This window comes from Heteronotia binoei, chromosome 21 (assembly GCF_032191835.1).
Source record: "Heteronotia binoei isolate CCM8104 ecotype False Entrance Well chromosome 21, APGP_CSIRO_Hbin_v1, whole genome shotgun sequence".
NCBI classification, from domain to species: Eukaryota; Metazoa; Chordata; class Lepidosauria; order Squamata; family Gekkonidae; genus Heteronotia; species Heteronotia binoei.
The window spans coordinates 39,751,606-39,777,436 of NC_083243.1; the positions used below are offsets into that span (position 1 = coordinate 39,751,606).

At 43.0% G+C, this 25,831-nt stretch overlaps 1 protein-coding gene across 7 annotated transcripts in view; it reads left to right on the forward strand.

Annotated features, from left to right (window-relative positions):
* The window catches only part of TTC7B (tetratricopeptide repeat domain 7B), a 172,477-nt gene that overhangs the window by 102,451 nt on the left and 44,195 nt on the right, over positions 1-25,831 (forward strand). For 4 of the 7 annotated variants that reach the window (XM_060261566.1, XM_060261572.1, XM_060261567.1 and 1 more), the window contains 3 exons: positions 11,778-11,894; positions 19,237-19,334; positions 25,040-25,207. In XM_060261566.1, coding sequence (XP_060117549.1) covers positions 11,778-11,894; positions 19,237-19,334; positions 25,040-25,207 — 383 coding nt within the window. The remainder of the gene's footprint in view (positions 1-11,777; positions 11,895-19,236; positions 19,335-25,039; positions 25,208-25,831) is intronic. The other 3 variants (XM_060261570.1, XM_060261569.1, XM_060261568.1) reach the window with 1 other exon arrangement.

Here is a 25,831-nt window from a genome sequence, read left to right on the forward strand (position 1 = left end):
ACCCATCAGCTTGACATCTATACCTGGAATGTTTTAGAACAAATCATCAGTCAGTCAGTCCTTGAGCACTTAGAAAAGATGGCTGTGATTACTAAGAGCCAACGTGGGTTTCTCAAGAACAAGTCATGTCAAACTAACCTGATCTCCTTTTTTGAGAAAGTTACTACCTTGCTGGATCAGGAGTATGCTGGAGACATAGTTTATCTTGATTCCAATAAGGCTTTTGATAATGTTCCACATACTATCCTTGTTGATGTTGGTAAAATATGGTTTGGATCCTGTTACTGTTAGGTAGATCTGTAACTGGCTGACAGATCGCACCCAAAAAGTGCTTGTTAATGGTTCCTCATCCATTTGGAGAGGAGTGACAAGTGGAGTACCTCAAAGATCTATCCTGGGCCTGTTTTGTTCAACATAAATGATTTAGATGATGGAATAGAGAGAATGCTTATTAAATTTGCAGATGATACTAAATTGGGAGGGGTTCCAAATACAGTAGAAGACAGACAAAGGATACAGGATTATCTTGACAGGCTGGAAAACTGGGCTAAAACCAATACAATGAATTTTAACAGGGATAAATATAAAGTTCTGCATTTTAGTGGACCATACTCTGAACATGAGTCAGCAGTGTGATGCGGTAGCTAAAAAGGCAAATTCAATTTTGGGCTGTATCAACAGACATCTAGTGTCCAGATCACATGAAGTGATGCTATGCTCTGGTTAGGCGTCACCTAGAGTTTTGTGTTCAGTTTTGAGCACCACAGTTTAAGAAGGTCCAGCAGAGTCAGTACTAAGATCAGGAGTCTCTTGGGGTGTGAACAGGTGATGGGCCTCAGGAAAATGATAATGGAGAAGGAGGGTGACATTGTTTCACATTATAATGATATAACTGCTGCCCTAAAACCTACCCTCTCCTATTATACGCATAATAACACAGTTCTGAAAAGACGATCTTACGAGTGGTACAATTCAGAATGCAGGTCCTCAAAGAGGCAGGTTACAGCTGGCCTGATTCTGGCAAGGGAATCTCAGTTGATGGCTCACTATATGCAGTTAAAAGTCCTAAAAAAACAATTCAAGGAACTTACCCAACATAAGAAAGAAACTTTTATTAAGAGAAACTGGGAGGCCCTGATTAATGCAGCAAAATCAAACAATTCATCGCTTTTTTGGCATACAATTAACCCACTATTGAAAGTTTTCCCCTCAGGAGCTTCAAATCATATTACTGCTGCAGAATGGGTGGAACACTTTCAGAGGATATATGCCTCTGAAGAGCCCTCTTGCCCCACCCTACAAGCGAAGTTGCTAACAGAGGACATTCTGTCCTGGGATCCTGTCACCTGCGAGGAAGTGAACTCCCTTTTAGGGAGGGTGAAAAGCGGGAAAGCCCCTGGGGAGGATTACATTAGGTCTGACCTACTCAAAGAGCATCAGGATTGGTGGGCTCCAACGTTGGCTTCCCTTTTCTCATATATAGATGAGACAGCAAACATGCCAGCCGATTGGGGCTGGGCGATTATTGTGCCCATTTACAAAAGAGGGGGTCATGATCTCCCCTCGAACTATAGGCCAGTTAGTTTGCTAAGTGCTATTAGCAAACTGTATGCCTTACATCTGAGGGACAAACTTACGGCCTGGATGGATTCTAGGCATTATTGCCGATGTTCAGGCTGCCTTCTGCCCTGGAAGATCCCACCTTGATCAGACTTTGGTGCTGCAATTTCTGGTTGATAAATATTTGGCCACAAAGGGCTCCAGACTCTTTGCAGCCTTTGTCAACTTTAAGGCTGCTTTTGATCTGATACCCAGATCCAGGTTATGGGACAAGCTTGCAGCTTCATCTATTGACAGACGGCTGTTGTTGCTAATGGTTAGCCTTTATAGTAACTCGGGCATCAGGATAAGATGCTCATCTCAAGGCCATTTAACCCAACCAATTTTAGTGAACAAGGGTGTCAGACAGGGTTGTGTGCTCGCCCCCTTGCTTTTCAATTTGTACATAAATTCACTTCTAACCTCCTTTAATGATTTGGCTTTACATCCTCCCAAGCTCGCCGATCAGCATATTCCAGTTCTTGCGTATGCTGACGACGTGCTTATACTATCTTCGCCATCTAACCCAGACCAGTCTGCAGGAAAAGTTGGAAATTAATCTAGATAAAACCAAGGTTTTAGTTTTTGCCAAACGTTTCAAGGCTCATTGCTGGTTTCTAAATGGTAAACCTATTGAGCAAGTAAAAATTATTAAATACATGGGGGTGATTTTTCATTATCAGGGTAAGCGTTTGGCACATAAGAACTATGTTGCACAATCTGTGCAAAGAACAGCTGATGCCATCTACCGTTTTTATACCTCCAAAGGGGCCAAATTCTTGCCTTCAGCATTAAGGTTGTATACTGCAAAGACCAAGGTCCAGTTGCTGAAATTGCCCCTTATTTAACCACCAAGTCGTTGGAGATAGTACAAACTAAACTCCTGCGCAAGCTTCTGTTTGTTCCCAGTTGTGTGCCAAACACTGCCATCAGGTTGGAATCTGGCGTCCCAAGCATCGAGACATCTATGTGGTTAAACACCCTTTGTTACTTCTTGAAGGTTCTCTCAAAGCCAAGTGGCCTTCCCCATCTGGTTTTTTTCAACTCTTTTGTGGGAACTTGGGAGAAAAGGTGTCTAGATCATTTTAGACTCTGTGATCTCTCCCCTGAGCCCCTAGCAATGATGGAATTGAGGGATGCGAAAGAACTTCTGCGCCTGAGGTTGGTGAACTGAGATCTGCTAGAGCTAGTCTTTCTGCACACATTTTCTTAGGGAAGCAAGCCGAAGTACTGTCCCCAGCCAGGTATCTTTTCAACATCACTATCCCAAAATATCGGATAGCTTTCTCAAAAGCACGACTCAACGCACTTTTCTCTTCGGTGCTTTTGGGACGTTATGCTGGGTACCCATATCTGGAAAGATTGTGCCCCTGCAATTGCAATGAGGTTGAAACAACTCTCCACATCATTTTGCACTGCCCTAATTACAATGACTTGAGGGCAAGATTAATCTCTCCGATTCTTGGGTTCTTGGCGGGCAGGCAGGAGGATGAGCAAATTGCCTTCTTGCTGTCCGACGCTCATTCTGATGTTTCATCTAAGATTGCCCGTTTCTGTTAAGCTGCTCAGTTGGAAAGGAGGGAAATTGAGAGTGTAAATCTTGGTTATGAGTTTTAACAATATGTGTAATAGTAGGAGTCAGGAATTTTGTGTAAGAGGTGATGGGTTTGTTTTTATGATTTCGTTTTTGTTTGTATTAAGCTGGTCGGATGACTGTGAATAAAGAACTACAGACAAGCTTGAATGTGTTCAGAGGTGGGCAACAAAGATAGTGAAGGGTCTGGAAACCAAGTCCTATGAGGAAAGGCTGAAGGAGCTGGGTATGTTTAGCCTGGAGAGGAGACAATTGAGAGGTGATATGATCACCATCTTCAGTTACTTGAGGAGCTATCATATGGTGCAGAATTGTTTTCTTTTGCCCCAGAAGATTGGACCAGAACCAATGGGTTAAAATTAAATCAGAAGAATTTTGGCTAAACTTTAGGAAGAACTTCCTGACAGAGCAGTTTTTCAGTGGAACATACTTCCTTGGAAGGTGGTAGGCTCTCCATCCTTGGAGGTTTTTAAGCAGAGACTAGATTAGCCATTTGACAGCAATGCTGATTTTTTTAATTAGGCAGACCATGAGAAGGAGGGTGGGAAGGATTTCATCAATGCTTCGTTCTTATGGCCCTTTCTTACACTTTCAAGGAAATGCTGATTGACACTTTGGGGTCAGTGAGCAATTTTTCTCCAGGCCAGCTTGGCAAGGGATCCTGGAGGTTTTTGCTATCTTCTGGCCATGGAGCAGGGGTTACTGGGGATGTATGTGTGTGGGGAAAGTTAAATTTAATTTAATTTTTGGATTTATATCCCGCCCTATCCCACAAGCAGGCTCAAGGCAGCTTAAAACATTTGTATTTGTAAAATTTGTGTATTTGCATTTGTGAAATTCCTGCATTGTGCAGGGGGTTGGAGTAATGACCATGGAGGTCCCTTCCAATTCTGTGATTCTATATTTGCCTCTCTTTGCATGCATCTGAGAAGAGCAGCAGGATGATCAGGCAAGGTCACTGGGTGGTGGAAAGGCTTTCTCTGTGGCTGTGACCCTAAAAACATACCTCCTTGGTGTGTGACTTGTGTTTCCTACACCCAGTTTTCTGAGTCACTTCCTACTGTACCGGCCTGAACACCAATGAGGTCAGAATGCTGCCCCCTCCTTCCTGTCACATGATTGCGATGCCACACGGTTGCAACATAATGAGTACTAGTTGCCAGTGAATCTTCATGAAAGATCCTTAGTAGCATGTGGGCTCTCTCTCAAGGGTTAGATTGCCAGACTGTGACTGGACAGACCCAGGTTCAAATCTCTGTTTTCCATGAAATTCACTCTTTGGCCTTGGGCTGGTTAGTTCCCTCTTAGCTTAGCCTACCCCACACAGTGTTAACATAAAATACAGGAGAGAACCATGTATACCACGCTATACTCATTGGCTTTTTTCTCTAGTGAGCTCAAAGTGGCACACATGGTTCTCTCAAGAGTCTGAATGTAACTCAGGATGCAGGATGAGTGGCCTGAAGCAGGGTTGAATCTAGGCCAAGGGTCAGAAATCTGTGAAGGGTTTAGGATTATTAGGTCCCCCCTGGCCACCAGCAGGGGACGGAGGGGTAGGACTGTCGGATCCAGGTTGGGATACTCTTGGGGATAGAGCCTGGGGAAGAAAGGGATCTCAGTTTGATACAAGAAGAAGAACTGCAGATTTATATCCCACCCTTCTCTCTGAATCAGAGACTCAGAGCGGCTTATAATCTCCTTTATCTTCCTCTCCCACAACAGATACCCTGTGGGGTGGGTGGGGCTGAAAAGGCTCTCACAGCAGCTGCCCTTTCCAGGATAACTTCTGCCAGAGCTATGGCTAACCCAAGGCCATTCCAGCAGGTGCAAGTGGAGGAGTGGGGAATCAAACCCGGTTCTCCCAGATAAGAATCCACGCACTTAACCACTACACCAAACTGGCTCTGAAACAATGCCATAGAGTTTACCCTCCAAAGCACTCATTTTCTCCAGGGGACCTGATCTTTGTGGTTTAGAGATGAGCTATAATTCCAGTGGCTCCCCAGGTCCCACCTGGAGGCTGGCATCCCTGGAAGAGCTCCAGGGGCCTGGTAGGAAGTGGTATTTAGTTCCAGCTAAGAGCCATATGTACAAATGACTAGTCCAAACTTAAAGGGGCCTGAGTCAAGAAATATAGTGTTGGACCCAGACTCAGGTTCCTCAGGCACAAAGATTTGTATGCATGGAGCATGATTTTGCCACCTCCACACTTAAGTGGCAGCCTGAAGCCCTTGAAATTCTGTTCCTGGGGGAACAGGAGGACAAAGAGCCCACTTCATGAGTGGCAATCCTTACACCCATGGAAATACCTAGCTTGTATCCAACCCACTATCCATGGCAGGGAGGATCAAGATCCAAGAATTCAGGCTGGGTCGGGCAAGCAGAATTACTAAGCCTAGTCTGAATGGGTTGACAGATTGACCCAGACTGAGGAATCATCTTGCAAGCCTGGGCTTTATAGAACCCAAGACACTATGATTGGCTTCTTGAGTCATGTGTTGGGTCCTAGTCAGGTGATCCAGACCAGGTGAGAAACTACAGCCCAGGAGGGAACTGCTGTTACACAAATCGCAGCATCTGGTCTGTGGCATAGGTTGTAAGGTGATGGGTGCAGACAGTGTGAAGTGTTCCTGTTTTGAGTTCCATCATGGCCCCATTCACATCTTCTGTTTGTATCCTCACAACAACTTTGTGAGGTAGACCTGCCTTAGATACAACGAACAGGAATAAAAATGGCAAGCCATGATTTTCACCAAACATAGTTCAGAGCACAGACTGTGGCTTGAGCATCCAAACATTCAGGTAGTTTGTTTGCTTTCCTTTTCTGTATGCACAGAATTCTCTAATCTCGAGGTTGTAGTGGCCTCAGGAAGCACAGCAACAACTGCAATAATTGTTCGGCAGTTCAACCATACACCATATTGTAGATAAATAATCAAAGAACTTGTAATAAGAAGCCTGGAATCTTTGAAACACTTTCCTAAAAGACACTGCTTTAGGGAAAACAACTCTTGTCATGCTTTTGAAGCTTGGAAGGACTGTTGTTTTTCCCAAGCAGTTTAAATAAATGTAGCAGTCCTCTCCATGGGCTGTTCTTCATCGACATGTGGCAATTAAAAAAGAATTATTTCAACTAAAGCACAGCCTTCTGAAAGATTTGAAATGGGGTCAGCCCTTTGGACAGAAACTCAGCAAGATGAGAGCTGCTTCCCTGTGGTGCAATCCTCTAAACAACATTGTAGTAGTATCAACCTTTAATGGCATATAAAAACAGGTTAAGAAACAATAAATAGGTTAAGATACTGTACATCGGGATTAAAACACAGTTACATACAATCACAGTTAAATGAAACAACAAGACTGTTCCTTGTCTTGACAAATCTTTTTGGCCCAGTACAGAAATGAGGCAGTATTCACAGTTATGTCAGGAGTAACATCCTTCAGAACAAGCTGGACCTTATCTTATTTAAAAGAATAGGATCCAAAAATTGACAACGAATACTTACATAAAAAGGGCAGTACAAAAGAATATGTGAAATGGTTTCAATAGATCCGGACTTACACGGACATAGTCACAGACCAGATGCTGCGATTTGTGTAACATATTATGAAATCTACCATATAGAACTGCTGATGGCATAACATCAAATCTTGCCAATGAAAAGGCCCTACGCTGTTGAGGACTTTGCAAAGAATAGAGATAAGAAGCCAAACAACATGCATAGTGGTTAGAGTGTCATACTAAGAACTTGAGAGGCTCAGATTTGAATTCCCACTCTGCCATGGAAACCTGCTGGGTGCCCTTGGGGCAGTCACTCTCTCTCAGCCTAGACCAGGGATGACCAACAGTAGCTCTCCAGATGTTTTTGCCTACAACTCCCATCAGCTGCAGCCATTGGCCATGCTGGCTGGGGCTGATGGGAGTTGTAGGCAAAAAACATCTGGAGAGCTACCGTTGGCCACCCCGGCCTAGACTATTTCACTGGGAGGTTGTGAGGATATAACAGGAGAGAGTGGAACAATGGAAGCTGATTTGGATCCCCACTGGCGAGAAAGGTAGGGTATAAATAAATTAGTGGGACGTATGCGGTGATCCATGTAAGAATTTTTTTCCTGCACCTTCAGTGCTTCCTTTATTTAGACCCCACCTTTCTCACCAATGGGAACCCCAAGAAGCTTACAACATTCTCATTTTCTCCATTTTGTCCTCATAACAATCCTGAGAGGTAGGTAGAGAGTATGTGACTGGCCTAGGGTCACCCATCAAGCTTCCATGTCAGAGTGGGGATTCAAACCTGGATTCCCCAGATCCTAGCTGAGCACATAACCACTATACCATGCTGGCTTTTTAGCTGGGAAGACCTCTTGTTGTCAGCCCCCACCCCTGTTGCTGGAAGATACATGTGTATGACAAAGGGCCACCTCCCTTTGCCACTGGTTGTATGTTACAGTTCTCCTTGTCACATGACAGGATCTTTAGGCATTTCATTCTCTAAATTGTTTCATGCTATTTAGAGAAAGTTATCACCTGTTAAATAGCTGTAGATTTTCTCCCTGTGTCATGCTGCCAGACCATAAGGATTTTAACGTATACTAAATCGTTGTGTGTGTTGCCCTTTCTAGAACTGCTGTCAGAGAGTGCAGGTGAAGGACCACAATGGCCAAGGATAAGCTGTGTATGACAGTGGCAAAACAGTTTGGTTTCATCTTGCAGCATGACATAAGCCTCTGGCTCTTAAGAAACAGAACCCAGAACTTCTGCATCCTCCAGCACCCATTCACAGCAGGCCACAGGCCACAGCCTCCATTGATGGAGGGGAGTTGTGTTTCAGCCTGGTCCCCTTTTCCTGTGAAAGCACATGCTGTGGTCACTAGTGTGTAATTTGTTTGTAGAGGGACACAGATCTTTCTCTTGGAGGGCTCTAGATTCCCTCTGCAGGCTTCCTATTCACAAAAAGAAGCACTGTGGACTCCTGGTTGTATGTGTTTGTAATAGATAGAATGAAGACATAGCTGTTGCCATATGTTGATTTTTGGAGTCTTCTGTGCATGGGTGATGAAACCTTGGTTTAGGATCCCAGGAAAATTAACTCTGGCTAACCCAGAGATAGAGAGAGAGAAATTACTTTGTATGGAAATGTAAGATTACTCTCCCCTTTTATGGTATCCCTTGAAAAAAAACAATCTTGCTTGTGATTAAATGCATTTATTGGGGTTTTGTGGGTTCCCCAGAAAATCAGTTGTTTTCACTACTAGGAATCAGTTGCTTTTGTTTGTATTTTGAGTAAAAAGTAATATTATTAATTTCAGGGCCGGTGCGTGGGGTTCTGCCGCCCTGGGCAGAACTCCAGCGTGCGGGCAATCTTCCCCCCGAATACTTATTGTTCACGTGGCATGATGACGTCACCATGTGCCTTTGTTTCTGTACGCTGAGGGGCTGGGATAACTTTCAGCACCCAGGACTGAAAGCACCGCATTGTTTCTGCGCGCTGAGGGTGTTCAGTGTGCAGAAACAACATGGTGCTTAACTTTCAGTCCTGGGTGCTCTCTGGGTGCTGGCGTTGGAGGCCTCAGGATGGACAGTGGAAGAGGAGGGCACCCCTAGCAGGGTTACCAGCAAGGCTCCAAGGAGCAGCAGCAGCAGGAGCAGCGTGGCCATGGAGGGGGCGGGCGAAGAGCTCCAGGCGGCAGAATCCAGAGAGAGCTGGTCTGTAGGGCAGGTACGCTGCACTCCCTCGGAAAAGGCGCCCCTTCCTTGGCCCTCCCTCCAGATGCCTGGGCAGGGGCAGTGGAAGAGCGCCCAGGACTGAAAGCGCCACGTTCTTTCTGCATGCTAAGGGGCTAAGGGCCCCCCCCAAGGAGCCAGCACCCAAGGCAACTGCCAAATGTTGCCTAATGGACGCACCAGCTCTGGTTAATTGGGTTTGCCTGTGTCCTTTACAAATTTTATATCTCCAGTGCCTGGCATTACATATTATGGCACATATGGCCTGGCCCAACAAAGTGACATTTATGCCAAATCCAGCCTCTGTAAGAAATGAGTTTGACAAGCCTTTTCTCAGTCTTCACAACTCTTTCTGCCAGAGAAACTTAAGCTCAGTGCTTGCAAGGGGTTTACATGATGGAATTTCTTAATGTAGGGATTTTGATGAAGCAAAGCTTTAGATGTATAAAACATGTACATTACTTTGATTGGCATCTCTGAAGTCAGTTGGTTCAGCAACAGAGAAGCTACAGTTCAAGAGTCCCGCTAAGCCCGTTTCCTCGAGGAAACCTTTTGCCTACTTTTAAATTCAGCGTGGTCAGCTTTGAAGAATGTTCAGAGTAAAGGGCTTTATGTGATATTATTCCTTATTTTTCACTTTACTATGTATTTTCTCCTGTTTCACTTTAGGCCTGTAGTATGAAAGACTAATAAACAATCAAATTCTGATAGATTATATCAAGCAGTTTATTTTACAACCATAAATAGCACCAGTATCTAAATTTATTTATTTTGATATTTATACCTACTTTCCTTGCCACTGGGGAATCTAACACTGCTTATATCATACTCTTCTCCATTTTATCCTCCTAGCAAGATTAGGCTGGGGAAAAATAGATGTCCCAAAGTCATCTGGCCAATTTCTGTGGCAGCAGGGATTTAAACTTGGATCTCCCAGATCTCCTAGTCTGACACTTTAACTGTTAACATTAACTCACTATCACCAAACAGGTTGATTGTTAACCACAAGCCATACTAGATATAATGGTGGCAGGTCCATGAGTTTAAACCCAGATTTGAACCAACCTTGCATGAAGAAAATGGAGTCTGATTTTAACAGTAATAAAAGTGTGTGAATGAGGAGTGCCAAACTGTCCCCCATCCACCATTTACTGACTTCCTGGCCGCCTTTGCATACCCAAGATGGTAAGCTTAATTGTAATGGGCCTTCTTCCCAATAAAGATAGTGGGAATTGCAGTGTTTAAATGGAGCATTTATGAGGAGAGAATCTGTAGCTCAGTGAGACAGTGGCATTTCTAGTTAAAGTTTCTGTGGTAGAAGAAGAAGACTGTAGATTTATACCCTGCCCTTCTCTCTGAATCAGAGTCTCAAAGCGGCTTACAATCTCCTTTATCTTCTTTCCCCACAACAGACACCTTGTGAGGTAGGTGGGGCTGAGAGAGCTCTCACAGAAGCTGCCCTTTCAAGGACAACTCCTGTGAAAGCCATGTCTAACCCAAGGCCATTCCAGCAGCCGCAAGTGGAGGAGTGGGGAATCAAACCCAGTCCTCCCAGATAAGAGTTCACACACTTAACCACTGCACCAAACTAGCAGGTCTTGGAAAGACCTTTTCTGTGCTGGAGAAGCTGCTGTCAATCAGAATAGATAGTACTGAACAAAATAGAGTGCTGCCAAATGGAGCAGACGTTTCTGAGCTAGATGGACCAATTATAACGTAGCTTCATATGTTCGTATCAACTCATATAATTTCTAAGATTATTTCAAACTCATTACTTATACATTACGAGATGCTAATGTATGTTTACATAGGTCAGAGTAATCCCTGTCAGTGTGGCTTCTTGCTCATGTTTGTAAAAACTCATTGCAGAATTAAAGACTTTACTATCATTATGTGGGTAATCAGTGTGAACATAATGACATAAAGATGTTTTCTGTTCCTAATGAAGAATACAGTATATCACATCCCTCAATCACTCCTTGGGAAAGTGTGCAACAAACCCTCTGACTGTAGTGCATTTGATAGTTAGATAAATAGCGGTAGTGATTACATTCAGGTATTCTTTTGAACAAAAATAGTTTGCACTAGTACAGATCTTTGCAGAGGTCTATGAAAGTGCCCTTTATTACATTGTATGGACACTGACAACCTTATACAGTTTCTTAAAGCTTAGTATCTGCATTTCAGATGTATATGAGTGAATAACAATAACACCAGTACTCTCAGAATTAGTTGACATTCACCATGTGTTGAATATTCACTGGAATGAATGAAAACCCACACATTCTTGGGTTAAAGGTTTGCTCTGACAGGAATTTCCTAATAGAACTATTGATTTATCTGACTGTACAAAACGGTAATCCAGTTCTGAGGATCCTAATGAACGGTCTCTTCCAAGATGAACCCATATGGTATCTCTGCTCATCACAGCAAGGTCTCTGGTTTGTGCAATGTCTCAGATTTGTCAAACTTTCTCCTTTCCAGTTTCATACTTTTGTATGACTATCCCCTACCTTATAAACATCCTTCCAGAAACTTTGAGGAAAGCACCTGTCTTCTTAGTTAGGTGTGTTATATTAAGACTAAATTTTCAAAGAACATTCAGTGGCAATCAGTGAAAATGCCAGCTTTTCCTTTGGGTGTTGGCTGTAATGGATGATATGTATTGTAATCTAAGCTGTTGTTTTGAATCTATTGCAAGCCTATTTGTGTCCTTTTTAGGCAAAAAAGTGCGATACAGATATTTCAGATAAATACTCTAAAAATCTCATTTTGAATTGCAAGTAGTTAGAAAAGTGTTTCAGATATAATTTTGTTCAATTCAACATTTCAAACGTTTTTGGTTTTTTTCTTTCTCAGATTGCTCTTTTCAAAAGTCAAATTGGAGTCTCTCTGCAGGGGCCCCGATGAGGCTCTCCTGACTTGTAAGCACATGCTCCAGATCTGGAAGTCCTGTTACAATCTCACTAACCCCAGGTAAGACAGCATGGAAACACCAGATAGTGGCTTGGATCCACAGGAACATTTCCACAGATGAAAGAATATCTGCGTGCAGAACATGACATTCATGCTGAAATGTGCCTTCCCCCTCCTCATACCCAAGAAGCAAAATTTCAGGGGCTGCAGCAGGAGGGCGGAAGTGAGAAAATCATGCTCCTCAGATAGAAACAGTGCAGTAGATCCAAGCCAATTGTATTGTGCATCATCTGATTAGCATTAAATTAAAATTAGTATCTAATCATTGCACATTCACATAAGTTGTTCTTACAGATGTCCCATAGATGTAATGTTGGATCCAGGTTGTACTCCATAAAAAATTAGTTTATCATTTTAGTGTCTCAGGCTGTTTTTCTGCTGCAATTACAACAGAGTTGAATGGGTCTGGCTTGATTTCTGCATAATCTGAATAGCAGGTATTAAAGACAAAGTTTGTCTTCAGTGTTAAGCTATGACTGTGTCCATTGTTACTGGACCAAATATTTATTTATTAAAATACTTATATCTCAGCTTTCTGAAGTCCCAATGCAGCTTATTTAGCCTCCCTGAGCCTGCTCCGGCGGGGAGGGCGGGATACAAATAAAATGTTGTTGTTGTTGTTGTTGTTGTTATTTACTTTGAAAACACAAGCAATAGCAATAAAACTAGCAGTGCAGTAAAGAGAAGAACAACTAGGGTTGTCAGGTTCCCTCACCATCACAATGTGGGGATTTGGGGAGCATTTCAGGGGTGGACAGGATGTCATGTGTGATGTCCCTGATGCGATGATGTCACTCTTTTGGGGGGTGAGGTTTCCCTCACTAACCAGCTGGCCAGCAGCAGATTGAAGCCCTCAAAATTGGGGGAACCCCCGTTGGGACCTGGGGTTGGCAAATATAGGAACAAGAGTAACTAAGAGCAACATGTCGAAGTTATAAACCTGATGCTTTCTGGAATACATACTGCTGTTTATTTCTACCATTGTCTAAAGGCCACTACAGAAGAAGCTGAGTGGGGCCACCTTAGGGAAGAAGTTATGGGTTTTTGGAATCAATACTCCACTAGAATCTTGACAATCCATTGTGGGTTTATCAAAGCTATAGGTAAATTAACCTAGCTCCTTATCAGACAAAGGCAATAATGGTAGCAGATTAATACAGGTAGCAATGTTTCTGACTGCTCGGCTTTCAGTAAAAATAGATAAGGAAAATGAGAGGGGTTGGGGAGGCTGTATGGAAAAATACTTCCTTTGGCATCATTTTACAATGTTCTTGCAGTCACATCCATTTTATTCTTTAAATCAGAACACCATATCCAGTGTTCTCTCTGTTTTTCCTCCTACTGAGCAGAGCAGATCATATCTTGAGCAAAATATATGTAATCTTAAAATGGGCAGTGCAAGACCCTGCGCAGCCCCAGATTGCTGTGTGGGGCTGTGTGGGGCTTCCTGTGTTAATAAGCAGCAACTCACACACCAGCTTAGAGGAAACACCAGCTTAGAGGAAACACTGACCGTTTTCGCACACAGCTTACCTCGCAGTCACAATCCTGTTTCCTCCGCAGCGTCTGGTCAGATTTCCCACCATCTGCACCGAAGTTACAGGAAGTGCCGCAGCTTTTGCATAGCAAACGTAAACCGCTAAAACCCAGTTTACGTTTGCTATGCAAAAGCCGCGGCACTTCCTGTAACTCCGGCACAGATGGTGGGAAATCCGACAGACACTGCGGAGGGAACAGGATTGTGACTGCGAGGTAAGCTGTGTGCGAAAACGGTACTGATTGTAACAGTCTCTATGTGTATAAATCAGCAGAATCATGTGAAAATGTGAGTTAGAAAGAGAACACAAAGACTAATCAGTACGGCATCGTAGTGACCTACCAGAGTAATTTTCTGCCTAATGTCAACATATCACTATCAGATTGAGTTCCCCCATGCAACGAATCACATTTTTTCTCTATAGATTTCCTAAGAACCTATCTGCTCTAGTCTTGGCCCTGCTGTGAGCCAATAATGCTCATGTGGTGGTGGTTCTTCTTCCTCCGCCATCGCCACAATGGAGCAGATTCATAAAGCAGGAGAATGAGGCAGAGGAGATAGCACTGACTGCCAGTTCTGGTCTCTCTGTAATCTCACATTTGTCATTCCTCAGGGCCCCCTTACCTCTTAACCAGCACTCTGCAGCAAAAAAAAAAATCGCCATTCTTTTCATTATGGACATGTGACATCCCTGTTTAAATTCCTGCTTTGGTTCCCTATGCTTTCCCCAGTTTAGCATATACATTTTGTTCTTACCTTCAAGCATACTTGCCTTTATCACTGTACTCTTGTATCCCAATACATCGCAACCCATGATATTTTATCCTCCAGCTCTATCCAAAGGTCTCCTGTTCCCTCAGATGGCTTTGCCCTTTCTTTCTTGCATCTCTTTATGCCTAGAACTGTCTCTGAAAATGTCACCTTTCTTGTTTTTTTTTCCACATCCCTGCTCAAAAACCTGCTGTTTCCATGAAGCTTGGGCACAACCATGCTAAGCAAGCAGCCCCAGGGGGGATTTAAATTTCTCATTGGTGCTGCCTCTTTTAGGAGCCTTGAAACAGAAGACAGAAAGTACCACTTTGGCCTCCTTTCTTGTGGTTACTCTGTCATAGCCCACTTTCATGCCTGTGAAAGCCTTTCATGAGCACAGAGATCATGTATTCTGCTTACTTCCATCTCTGTCCTTTCCCTTTTTGTCATTCTTGTAAGAAGAGTTTCCAGAAGTAAAATACCCAGTGTTTGTTCAGAGTGTGCAAGAAAATTAGGTAGGAAATACATACACAAACAATTAATTTGACTATATATTTTAAAAGTTGTTACATTTCACGAGTGTTTATACATACAAATTGTATTTTGAGTAAGCTAGAAGTGAATTGCAGCCATTGCTGTCTGGCAGCTTTATTGATACAATCAATTGACTCAGAAACAGCATTTTCCATCTTAAAAGTGTTTTGAACCAATTTCCCCATTCTGCAATTGGCAAAATGTTCTTATCTGAATTTCCAGATTTCTGATTTGAGGGGGAGGACACATAATATGAGCATGATACCTCTATGCACACAAATAATAGTAATGTGCTTTCCAACTTCTGCAACTCTACTTGTAGTGCAAGATTTCATCATGTGCTGTCACTGCTTTTCTAATGGGGTTTATGCAGTCTTGCTTAAAAATAATTTAATGTAATCATTACTCTAGATAGTGTAGATTTTGGCCGACTCTGAACCATAGAAGTTAAACTGTTCTCATTACGTGGGAGCAGTATATGATTTTCAAGAAGCATCAGCTGTTGTTTGCCTGCTTCTTGCTAAGTCAGTCTGAGAACCAGTTGTAATAGAGCTTCTTCTTCCTTAACTTCTTCCTTATATTTTGGACTGATCACTGTAAAAATGCTTAGGGATTTAGTTATTAAGATTTAAGGATCTGTTAATGGTAATGAAAACTCCCATGGATATGATGTTGAAAGAGAAAATAGATCTTTGTGCCAACATCATTGGCAGAAAGTACACTTATCATGAATTTTCCTCCACTTGTACTCTGGCCCTGCTGCCTTGTTTCTTAGGAAGCTGTGAGCAACAAAGAGGAAACTTGAGATCCATAGAAGCTCATGTGTCAGTCATCTATATGAGTTCCCTGGAATATCCTAAGTCATTGCCAGAGAAGACAACCAAATCAGTTAAATATTCTTTTGAAGCTGCTTGGAAATTATGTGTAACCATTAGCTGTCAAGGACAGATGGTCCTAACTGGTTCTCCACTACTGTAAATGTTAGAGGATCTGTGAGACCAACTAACAGTTGGTGATCCATTCGTGACACTGCAGTGTGTGACTTGCTGTATGTATTAAGCCTAACATGCATTGAGACAGACCTATGGTTGCCAAGATGTTCATGTAAGCCTGAACAGTACCTGTTACAAATTTGCCAACAACATTTGTCAGCACTGTTGGATAGTGGGACTGGTGCATCAACAGTGCCCATACTCTTCTCTGAAAGTGTAAATGTAGTCAAAATGGACTGTCACTCTGTCCATTTTCATCCCACCGTTCTTCCAAAGAGCTCAGAGCAACATGCAAGGTTCTTTCCCTCTCATTTTGTCTTCACAACAACCCTGTAAGTTGAACCAGAGTGCAAGAACTTTGGGGCCAGGTCCACAGAACAATCAGTATATCTAACTGGTCCTCTGTTATGGGGTAGGTCTGAGGAGTCCTGCTTGGAGGATGAGGTTGCTATGGTGGCTAAGCCCACAGAGGTCAAAATTGTGGCAGACAGTGTTTCCTGGGCTTTTTGATTGTCAGGATCCATCAGAAGATAAGTTGACAGCTTTACTGCTGGGCCAGAAGCCTGTAAAGCCCATGAACAGGAACTGGAGTTAGCAACTTGAGTTACTAAGGAGACCCACCTTGCCAAAGATTCCTCAAAACTCCAGGAGCAGAGAAGATGGAAAGCCCAGACAGAGGCTCCGCTCAGATAGTCACGTATTCAGGATCTCTTCTCTGGCCGTGAGGCCTTAGAAGACCCACTGTGAGGCTTTACAGGATGTTGGGCAGAGTCAATCTGAAAGTGCCTGTGGGCTTTCAGGTCTCTGTTCCAGCTACAGTCACTAGTTTGCACAAATACGCTCAGCCCAGCTCTGGCTGTTGGTGGGATCAACAGCTGTGATGGTGCCTGCCTGGACTTCTGCCTGCCTGTATTTGTGGGAACTTCTGCATGCCCCTGGGTGCAAGCAGGACATCCTCTGGGATCAGGTGAAGAGTTCAGTATTCATATAGATGATAGAAACTCTTCTTTTATGCTGTCCTTCCAAAGTAGCGAGCTGGAAGCATTTAGGTCTGAATGGGCCCTCTTACATCATCCAACAAGGCTGATCATTCATCAGCAACTTAGTTTCCTGTTCATTGATATTTGACATGATATTGTTCATAGATAAAGGAGGAAATTACTAGAGAAGTTCCTGGGAAATGTATGCTGGCTGATGTAATACTTGCTGCTTGACAAAATGAGCTGAGGAAGGTTCTCATCATCTTCCTGTGGATTCCTGTAACTGCATCACTGTACATGGAATTAGCAATCCAGCGACATCTTTGAGTGTTTTGCAGAATCTCTTATGCCATTTTAACAGCAGCCAAACAAAGAAAGGAAATTGCATTGTTCTGTGTCTAGAGTACATTACCTGAAGATGGATTTTAGAAGCTTCACCAGGGGAAATTGCCAAGATGATATTCAGGCTGAAACCCAGAAAGCTGTTTTAAAGCTTCGGGAAGATGGAGATTTTTGCCCTCCAGTCTTGACTTGTTTTATACCAGTCAGGGGACATTAGTACTGATGTTACAACTAGAATGCTTAAAAACATTGCTTTTCTTAAGAGAAAATAATCTGGTTGTGAAAAATAAAGTAGCAGCAAAACTCCAAGTTTTCTATTTATCTGCCAACTATTTTTGCAGTATTAGTACAAGGAATTTCTCCACCATTCAGTCTCTCTACATTATTGCCCAGATCAGAGATCGATTATTTACATTTCCTATTAAGAACATAAGAACATATATATATTGTAGTATATGCTAAAGACCCCTCAAAATGCCACTAGGGTCCAGTGTAAAATCTTGTGGTTTCTTACATCTTACTTCTTGCGGTCTTACTTGTTTAACAGAGGACCTCATATATGCTGACAACAAGTGTGTGTGTGTGTATACACACACATATATATTGGCCACTGTGTGACACAGAGTGTTGGACTGGTTGGGCCATTGGCCTGATCCAACATGGTTTCTCTTATGTTCTTAATACTCCACAACTTAGAGGGAACATTGGCAGGGAGGTCTCTCTTCCTGGCTGGAATGGCTTCTCCTGCAGTGCAGGAAAAGCTGGCCAAGAAAGAATTAGTTGGGGCAGCGGATGCTGAGAGCTCCATGCTGCCTTTCTTGGGGTTGGCACCACTTAAACTGAGCTGCAAGAGCCATTGGGTACAACTGAATGTACCCAAATAAAAGCCAAAATAAAATTTGGTGTTTATTTTGGCTGAGCTATACTGGTAGCTGATCAGATCCTTTGATCTGTATTTGGCTTAAATAATATCCAAAAACTACCAATAAGGTTTCAGGGATGTGCATTTAGTATAATAGAATCATAGAGTTGGAAGGTACCTGCAGGGTCATATAGTGAAACCCCCTACACAGTGCAGGGACTTAACAAATTCCACCACACACACCCTTCCTCCCCTCCTTCTCATGATCTGCCTGATTCACAGAATCAGCATTACTGTCAGATGGCCATCCAGCCTCTGTTTAAAAACCTCCAAGGAAGGAGAGCCCACCACCTCCCAAGGAAGCCTGTTCCACTGAGGAACAGTGTGCATTTGGCATAAATCGAGCCCCCAAAATACCCAGAAAGTATTTTGGTGTATGTGTTTTTGCTCAGTTTAAGTCAAATGCACACTCCTAGTCTGCACCAGTTTTTTTAGTCCAGGATTAGGAACATTCCTGTATTTTGCATGTATGCAGAGAGACCAGATGGGCAAAAAGGAAGCTGGGAAATTAGTTACAAGTAAGCACTTGGGACTATGAAGTCAAATAGAGCATGCTGAAGTGCTTATAAAAATAGGTCTGTTGTTAGGGGTTTTGGACTGCCATTTGAGCTGGCAGGGTGGGCTGCTTGCTCTTAGGTTGATTATCTTATGAGCAGATATAGCAGAATGAAACATCCAGCTAAGATGCATGTTCATGAGTGGATTTATTGATTAGTAAAATACCCTTGGCTGCCCTATGAAATTTGTGGGAATCAGTGTTCCTTGTGACTGGCGTTGCATAGATTTGGACAGACATTGCAAAGAGCACTTTGGGGGATCTACTGTGCCATCCTAAGTGGAGTTTCACCTTTCTGAAACTCAGTTTAGGATGGTGTTGTCAGGATAATTTCATTGTGGTTCAGGAAAATCTGTACCAAACCTGGAAGAGGAGCTGTAATTGGATACTTTACCTAAGATGAGATCGGTTTCAGATGTAAGAAGGCATGCTGAAAAAAGAAAAATGCTTTCCTATTAGTATTTAACATACTGTCAACATCTTTCAAGCTCTAGCTCTTCTGAAGTAGCCTGAATCCCAGCGTGAAAAATGCTTTGGTTGCTATAAAGTATATCATTTTTTTTAGGGCTGCTGTTTGTTCTATCATTTTTCCCTGTTAGGTTTTCAGCTGATAAATTGTAGGTAAACATATTTATACTGCTGAGCTCTCTGGTAAGCGCTACAAAGCAACCCAGGCAGGCATTCCTTTCAAAGCTTTAAATGACTAACTCTTTGCATTGTTTCCTGCAGTGACTCTGGACGGGGCAGCAGCTTGTTAGACAGAGCCATTGCTGACAGGCGACAGCTTAGTACGATTACTTTGCCAGACTTCAGTGACCCTGAAACAGGTGAGGATTAGTGTCTAGAACAATAAAGTGTCAATAACAAAATGTATCATCTCTAGATACTATAATCTAGATTCATCAAACCACTTCAGGTAGGGTTGAGACAATTTCATTTTAAATATCGGTGGAGGAACTACCATGTATGTAGCCTGAAATTTTTGTTTATATTAATTTTTCATTGGATTGATGTTTGTTCCCTGTTTTAAAAAAATAGGCATAAGGGCTTTGGATGTCTGCATATGAATTGTAGTATATTCTAAAGACCCCTCGAAATGCCACTAGGGTCCAGTGTAAAATCTTGTGGTTTCTTACATCTTACTTCTTGCGGTCTTACATGTTTAACAGAGGACCTCATATATGCTGACAGCCAGAATCGAGGTAGCTGTGCAGTTCAAGCTACAGTCTTGTGCTCCACTGAGTTCTGTGAGGTTTATTTCCAAGTAAATGTGCAATATCATTGGACTGCATGGGCCCATTTGCCCATTATGTTTTCCAGGTGTACACATAAATTTGCATACAAGTGCACTTATTAGCAGGCCTCGGATTCAGTAGGAGCTCACAAGAGCACAGCTCCTGAACCTTTCTGAGAGTTCCACCTCCTCCTTCCCACCTTGTCCATTGAATAGTAGATGCAGCTGCATAACAATCCCTAGATGAGCTCCACCACCTGTTTTTCTACAAAATGACCCCTGTTTATTAGAGAGCTGAAATTGGCTGCATTCCCTTACAAAAAAATTTTTTAAGTCAGGAGAAAATACTCTTAGGAACATGCAAGCCCTTCTCCACCCCTCCAAGGGGCTGATGCATAATGGTTTATCGGAATAATGCTTCAGGGCATAATTTTAGTATCTGTTTTTTAAAAATGAAGATTTTCCATCACATCAGTAAACATTATTGTTTGAACAGCCTTTTGTGCATGTGTTTGTGAAGGGATACTTAAGTTTAAGGACTGTCTCATAAAGCAGTTTAACTTAAAAAAAAATTAATAGCACAACAGATAATGAACCTGTCTTTCAAGCACAGGGCAAAAATAAATTGCATGATTTATCTATATTGGTCCCTAATCTCTCTGTGTAATCACTCTCTTATGCCCATCTGTTTCCATTGGAATATAAAACCATTTTCTATTTTCACAACCAAACATTGTGTGACCTTAATAGTTGAGAATGCAGCTCTTTCTTATTAAAGACAGCACTAGTGGGTCACTTTTGTAAGGAAATGCCTAATGGATGTCAGTCTCTATTATTCTGCATTTTTAATATATTTTCTGCAGTGTATGGTGATATGTATTTGGGGGGTGGGGCGGTTTTGCTAAAGTTATGGCATTTCACATGGTTGTTTAAAAGAGTTTTTATTTGGCAGGCCTCAGTGCTAAGGACATATTAGCCCTTGTGGGCAGCATAAGACACAACACATACTGGGAGAGTCAAGATTTCAGCCAGCCCTACTCTGCATAGTGTAACCATAACGGTCTTGTCTGACATCTATGCATTGGATGCCAAATTTGCATAGGGATCTATGTTAATTGGCTCCTATTGTTAGAGACCCTCCAGGATAGATGTCAGGTGGCTTTGAAGGAAGGGTAGTTACTACCCAGGGGAGCTAACTGCCCTCTGGGCCCTTTAAATAGCAGCATAATGGCCTTACTTTTCCTGGTCATGTTTGTTTACCTCTGTGCCACAAAAAGCTTCCCACTGCCCATTTCCATGCATTAAACCTCTGTTAAAGGGACAGTTCTGTTAAAGGGACAGTTCCATGCATTAAACCTCTGTTAAAGGGACAGTTCCATGCATTAAACCTCTGTTAAAGGGACTGTTGCCAACCTCAGTAATTTGTCTTCTACATAAGGCCATGGGGAAATCTGCATTAAATCATCCCATTTGTTGCAATAACTTTGTGACTTGGTGTAAAAGGAATTAAATTCTATATACTAAAATTTTTATTTTGAATTTTTAGTAGGAATACAGAAGGGGGAAGGGGAATGTGGAGAAGCGCAGAAACATATGTTAAATAAGTACACAATATATGGGCAGTTTTATTGATACAAATATTGAAGATATTTCTTATTCAATGTACAAATATGTATGAAAAATACGAGCAAAATTCTAAACTGTTTGCGAAATTGTAGGATTGTTCAGTACTGAAAAATGTCCTTGTTCTTTTAAATTACTTTGGACTAGATTAAATAAATTCTGCATTTTAATTGCTCACTGCTTTGGAGACTGTAATGCAGTGTTTTGCTCCAGATTTTAAGATAAGTTGATTTCCAGTAGGATGACATCAAGGTATCCTAGATAGCTACGGAAATGTATACGTGATAATACTAGATACAGTACTCTGGTTTCCAGTGTCTGCCTTCTATTACAGACTTCAAAGATATTTTAAGGAAAATGCTGTAATTTTATTACAGGGTGCTTTCATTGAAGACAAATGAAAACAAATTTGTGTGTAATTCCCTCTGGTCAGTGACCAAAGCCAAGTAAAGTTTCTTTCATTGGGGTCCAAAGCAATCAAATTTCCTTGAAAGAGGCCCACCACTGTTCTGGCATCCCCTAGACCATTTCTTGCCTGAGCCAAAAAATGAGTATTTCTTAGGGTTACTCTTAGATCTCAACTCCTCTTTTCCCCTCCTTTTTTTATCTGCCTCCTCCTAAACACTTTCACTAATAATTGGTCCCTCTGTCCCTTCTTCCTATCACCACCTCCTGTCCTAGTGAATGTCTTCTTCTCACTCCCAGGTAATGTATGCTGGTTTGTGCTAATGAGTGCATTCCACAATTCAGTACACGTGGTGAAACCTCCCAAATTTGACTCAACAAATTTAGATCCAGTCCTTTCTCTTGGCCTACTGGGCTAGAACCAGACCTTGATTAAAAAGTCAGCAGTTCTTGACTTATGAGAGTGAAGATACTGTCCCTGATGCCATAGTATTGGACTGGCAGGCAGAAAGCAGCCTTAACAGAGAAAGCCACACAGGAACCCATTTTTAAGTGAGTTGACTGGTAACATGTCATTTCCCCCTCTCCGGGGCTCCTGCCCCACATTATGACCTGGCAGCCATGTAAACGAGTGAATTTTCTCTTCTGTGATAATGTCCAGTTTTCACATTCTAGAATCCACTCATCCTGTTCTGGATCTAGGTAGGGTTATGTCAGATCATAGGCCTGGCTGCAAGTGAACAAACACAAAGACCAACAAAGTTGTTTTATACCATCTGAAACAATTGGTCCATCTAGCTCAGCCCCCTCTTCCATGATTGGCTTCTGTTCTTAGGAACTGGAAAGGTCTTTACCAGCCATTCTGGCTGAAATCCTTTAATTGGAGATGTCAGGTATTGGACCATGAGATCTTGTCCATGCAACCTGTGTGCTCCACCACTAAACCGTAGCCCCTCCTCTGAATACTGACAGGCCTAATTCCACAGTCTGGCATTTCTTTCTAGGAGTTGCTAGCCTGGTTTCAGGACAGTCTTGCAAATTAGTATAAAAGGTCTTGCCAGCCTGTCTATGCTTTTGTGTCACAGGGTAGCTTGAACTGTGGCTGTGACAGTCAACTCACCTAGAAGGAATTCCTGTTCCTATTTCACAAGTAAGCAGTTGCTAAATGCAACCCTCTTTTTCCAATCAGCAAAGCGGCCTTAGTATTTGAGGCACAGTTCTAGGGACCATCCATGATACTGGTCATTAAAATTAATCCTTCATGGTTTGTTCTGCCCATGGTAATGAAGCATGATGGATACTTCCCTCCCTCTCCATCAGCAGTCTGAATCTCTGCTTACAGGATGTTGAGGAAGGTGAAGTGGGATAGAAGGTTGACAACTAAATCACAGCTGACACTAGTTGCTGCATAAATCCCATTGTTTTAAAGGCTGCAGTGGTGGTGGTAAAAACTCCATTGCTGTAGCAGCTGCAGAACACGGATGGATTGGTCACTTATAGGGAAATTTCTTGGTGGGTTGCTGCCCCAGAATGCTGTTGGTGGCCAAGACCATCAACTCTGCCAACTCCTCCAGGGCTTAGATCCTTCATAGGTAGTCAATGTCAGCTCATCTGTTGTCTCTTCCTGCACTGCTGCCATTTTGTGGGATGCTCCTGCATAGCATCAACCCTTCCAAAGTTCCTCCAGCTTTTGAAATCTCTGCTTATGCTCTGCCAGCTGTGACAAACTTCCCCACCTACATCTCAAGCAGAAGGGCTTATGTGTTGGGTAAGAAGAAGGCAGGAGATGAGCTCTACTATATGGGAGAGCATTTGAGTCATTTGAAGAAGAAGAAGACTGCAGATTTATACCCCACCCTTCTCTCTGAATCAGAGACTTAGACTTGCTTACAATCTCCTATATCTTCTCCCCCTACAACAGACACTCTGTGAGGTGGGTGGGGCTGAGAGGGCTCTCACAGCAGCTGCCCTTTCAAGGACAACTGCTGCGAGAGCTATGGCTGACCCAAGGCCATTCTGACAGCTGCAGGTGGAGGAGTGGGGAATCAAACCAGTTCTCCCAGATAAGAGTCCACACACTTAACCACTACACCAAACTGGCTCTTGTCTGATTTATTACCAAAGTAATAGTCTTGTCCAGTTTATCTAACTAACATGGAGCAATCCCTTGTATACCTCCCTGTCTTCTGGGAGGGAAGGTCAGATTTTTAAAAAAAAAACATATTTTATATTGTCCAGTAGTGCAGATAGGAACACAGTGAATATCTGTTGTGAGTTATCAGTCAAGATGTTTTGGCAGGCATCTGCACCTCCTTCCACTTTGGGACAGGGCAGGGTAGATGGCCTGTTGTGTGCTGTCATCCCAAAATTGCTCCAAGAAGCAACCCCTTGCTGCCAGTTTAATAGGGACTTACTGCCGCATTTGTAGCCCAGGTGGACATTTAGCAGCTTCTAGCTGTTAGGAAAGTCTTAAGAGGGTTTTAGGGGTAATCATATCTATTAACTCTTTTTGCATCAAGAAGTTTGCTTTTTTGTCTAAGTTATTTCTTTTGTAAAATAAATCGATGTGACTGAAACTAGTTTTGTACCCTAAAAATTCTCAGTAAACATTTTATACTATGTGTATTTTAAAAAGTTTATATAAGAAAGCTGACATTTGAAGCAGGCCCATAGCCAGAAAATTCTAGATGGGGGGGCCCACGGGGAAAAATTTTGGATGGAGGGCCCCCCCTGGCGGCCCCTACTCTGGCCCGATCTCCGCACTGCTCTGGTGGCTCCCCCTCCGCATGGCACCTCCCCCTCCTCCCTGGGGTGGCCAGCACTGAACTTGCTGAACGCACTGGAAAGCCAGCACATGAACTGCCGGCCTCGGAGCGGCTTTTCCTGCCGGTCACATGATTGGTGGGGGTGGGGGCACCTTGAAATAGCCCCTGAAGACTGCACTTCACTGTTTCGCTGCATTGGTGAGTTGGGAGGGAGGCGCCCGTGGAGTGGGGTGGGGGCCGCCAAAGCGGTGCGGAGAGATCGGGGAACAGAGGGGCCATAAAGGCCCAAGGGGGGGGGGTTGAGTGAGGAGGGGCTGTGTCCCCCGGGGCCTCTCATGGCTATAGGCCTGATTTGAAGTGGTTTTCAGAAGAAATTTTGCAGAGGGGGTTGTGATTCAACTGTTGCATTCATATTTACATCTCCCCCCTTTTCTTGGCATCCATTAATCCATTCAAATCCTGTTCCTGGCATTTTCTTTATAATTTTTCTCTTTCACTCTTTTAGCTTCTGATTCCTCCACATCTTCACCTCTCTCAAGAACAGAATCTCCTCTCCACCTGTTTATGTCTCCTCAGTCTCCTCACCCTCATCCCAAAACTGATACCTTTGTCTGGCCCCATGCAGTCAATCCATGCTGTGACCACGTTCCTGGGCCCTGCGAACCTCCACTCTGTAAACTGATTTCCTCTTTCTGATAGGCGTGTTAGTTTGCTCTCTGTTTGTGCTTCTGATAATCTCTGGAACTGCTAAGCATAGAACTGTTCTTGAACATTGGGGTGTTTGGTAGGAACACCACCTGCCTGTTTAGATATACTTGATTGGTTTTTTTATGGATCTGTAAAAACATTTGGAAGTTCTAATGTTGTAGGCTGCAGTATTCTGTCTCCACGTACCTCAACACTAATAGTTTTAAGCAGGGCTTTTTTTGTAGCAGGAACTCCTTTGCATATTAGGCCACACACCCCTGTTGTAGCCAATACTCCAAGAGCTTACAGTAGGCACTGAAATAAGAGCTCATAAGCTCTTGGAGGATTGGCTACATCAGGGGTGTGTGGCCTAATATGCAAAGGAGTTCCTGCTACAAAAAAAGCCCTGGTTTTAAGTGGCCATACTGTGAATGAGCCTCACAGCTCCAGCAAACTAGAAAGGCCCATGAACTGCTACCTAAGAGGAACCGTGTGCCGAACCCAGAAGTTGCAGTTAGTGCAGAATGCCGCTGCCCGGCTGTTATTAGGGCTTCCAAGATGGGAGCACATTCGGCCAGGGCTTCGGGATCTGCACTGGCTGCCAATAATA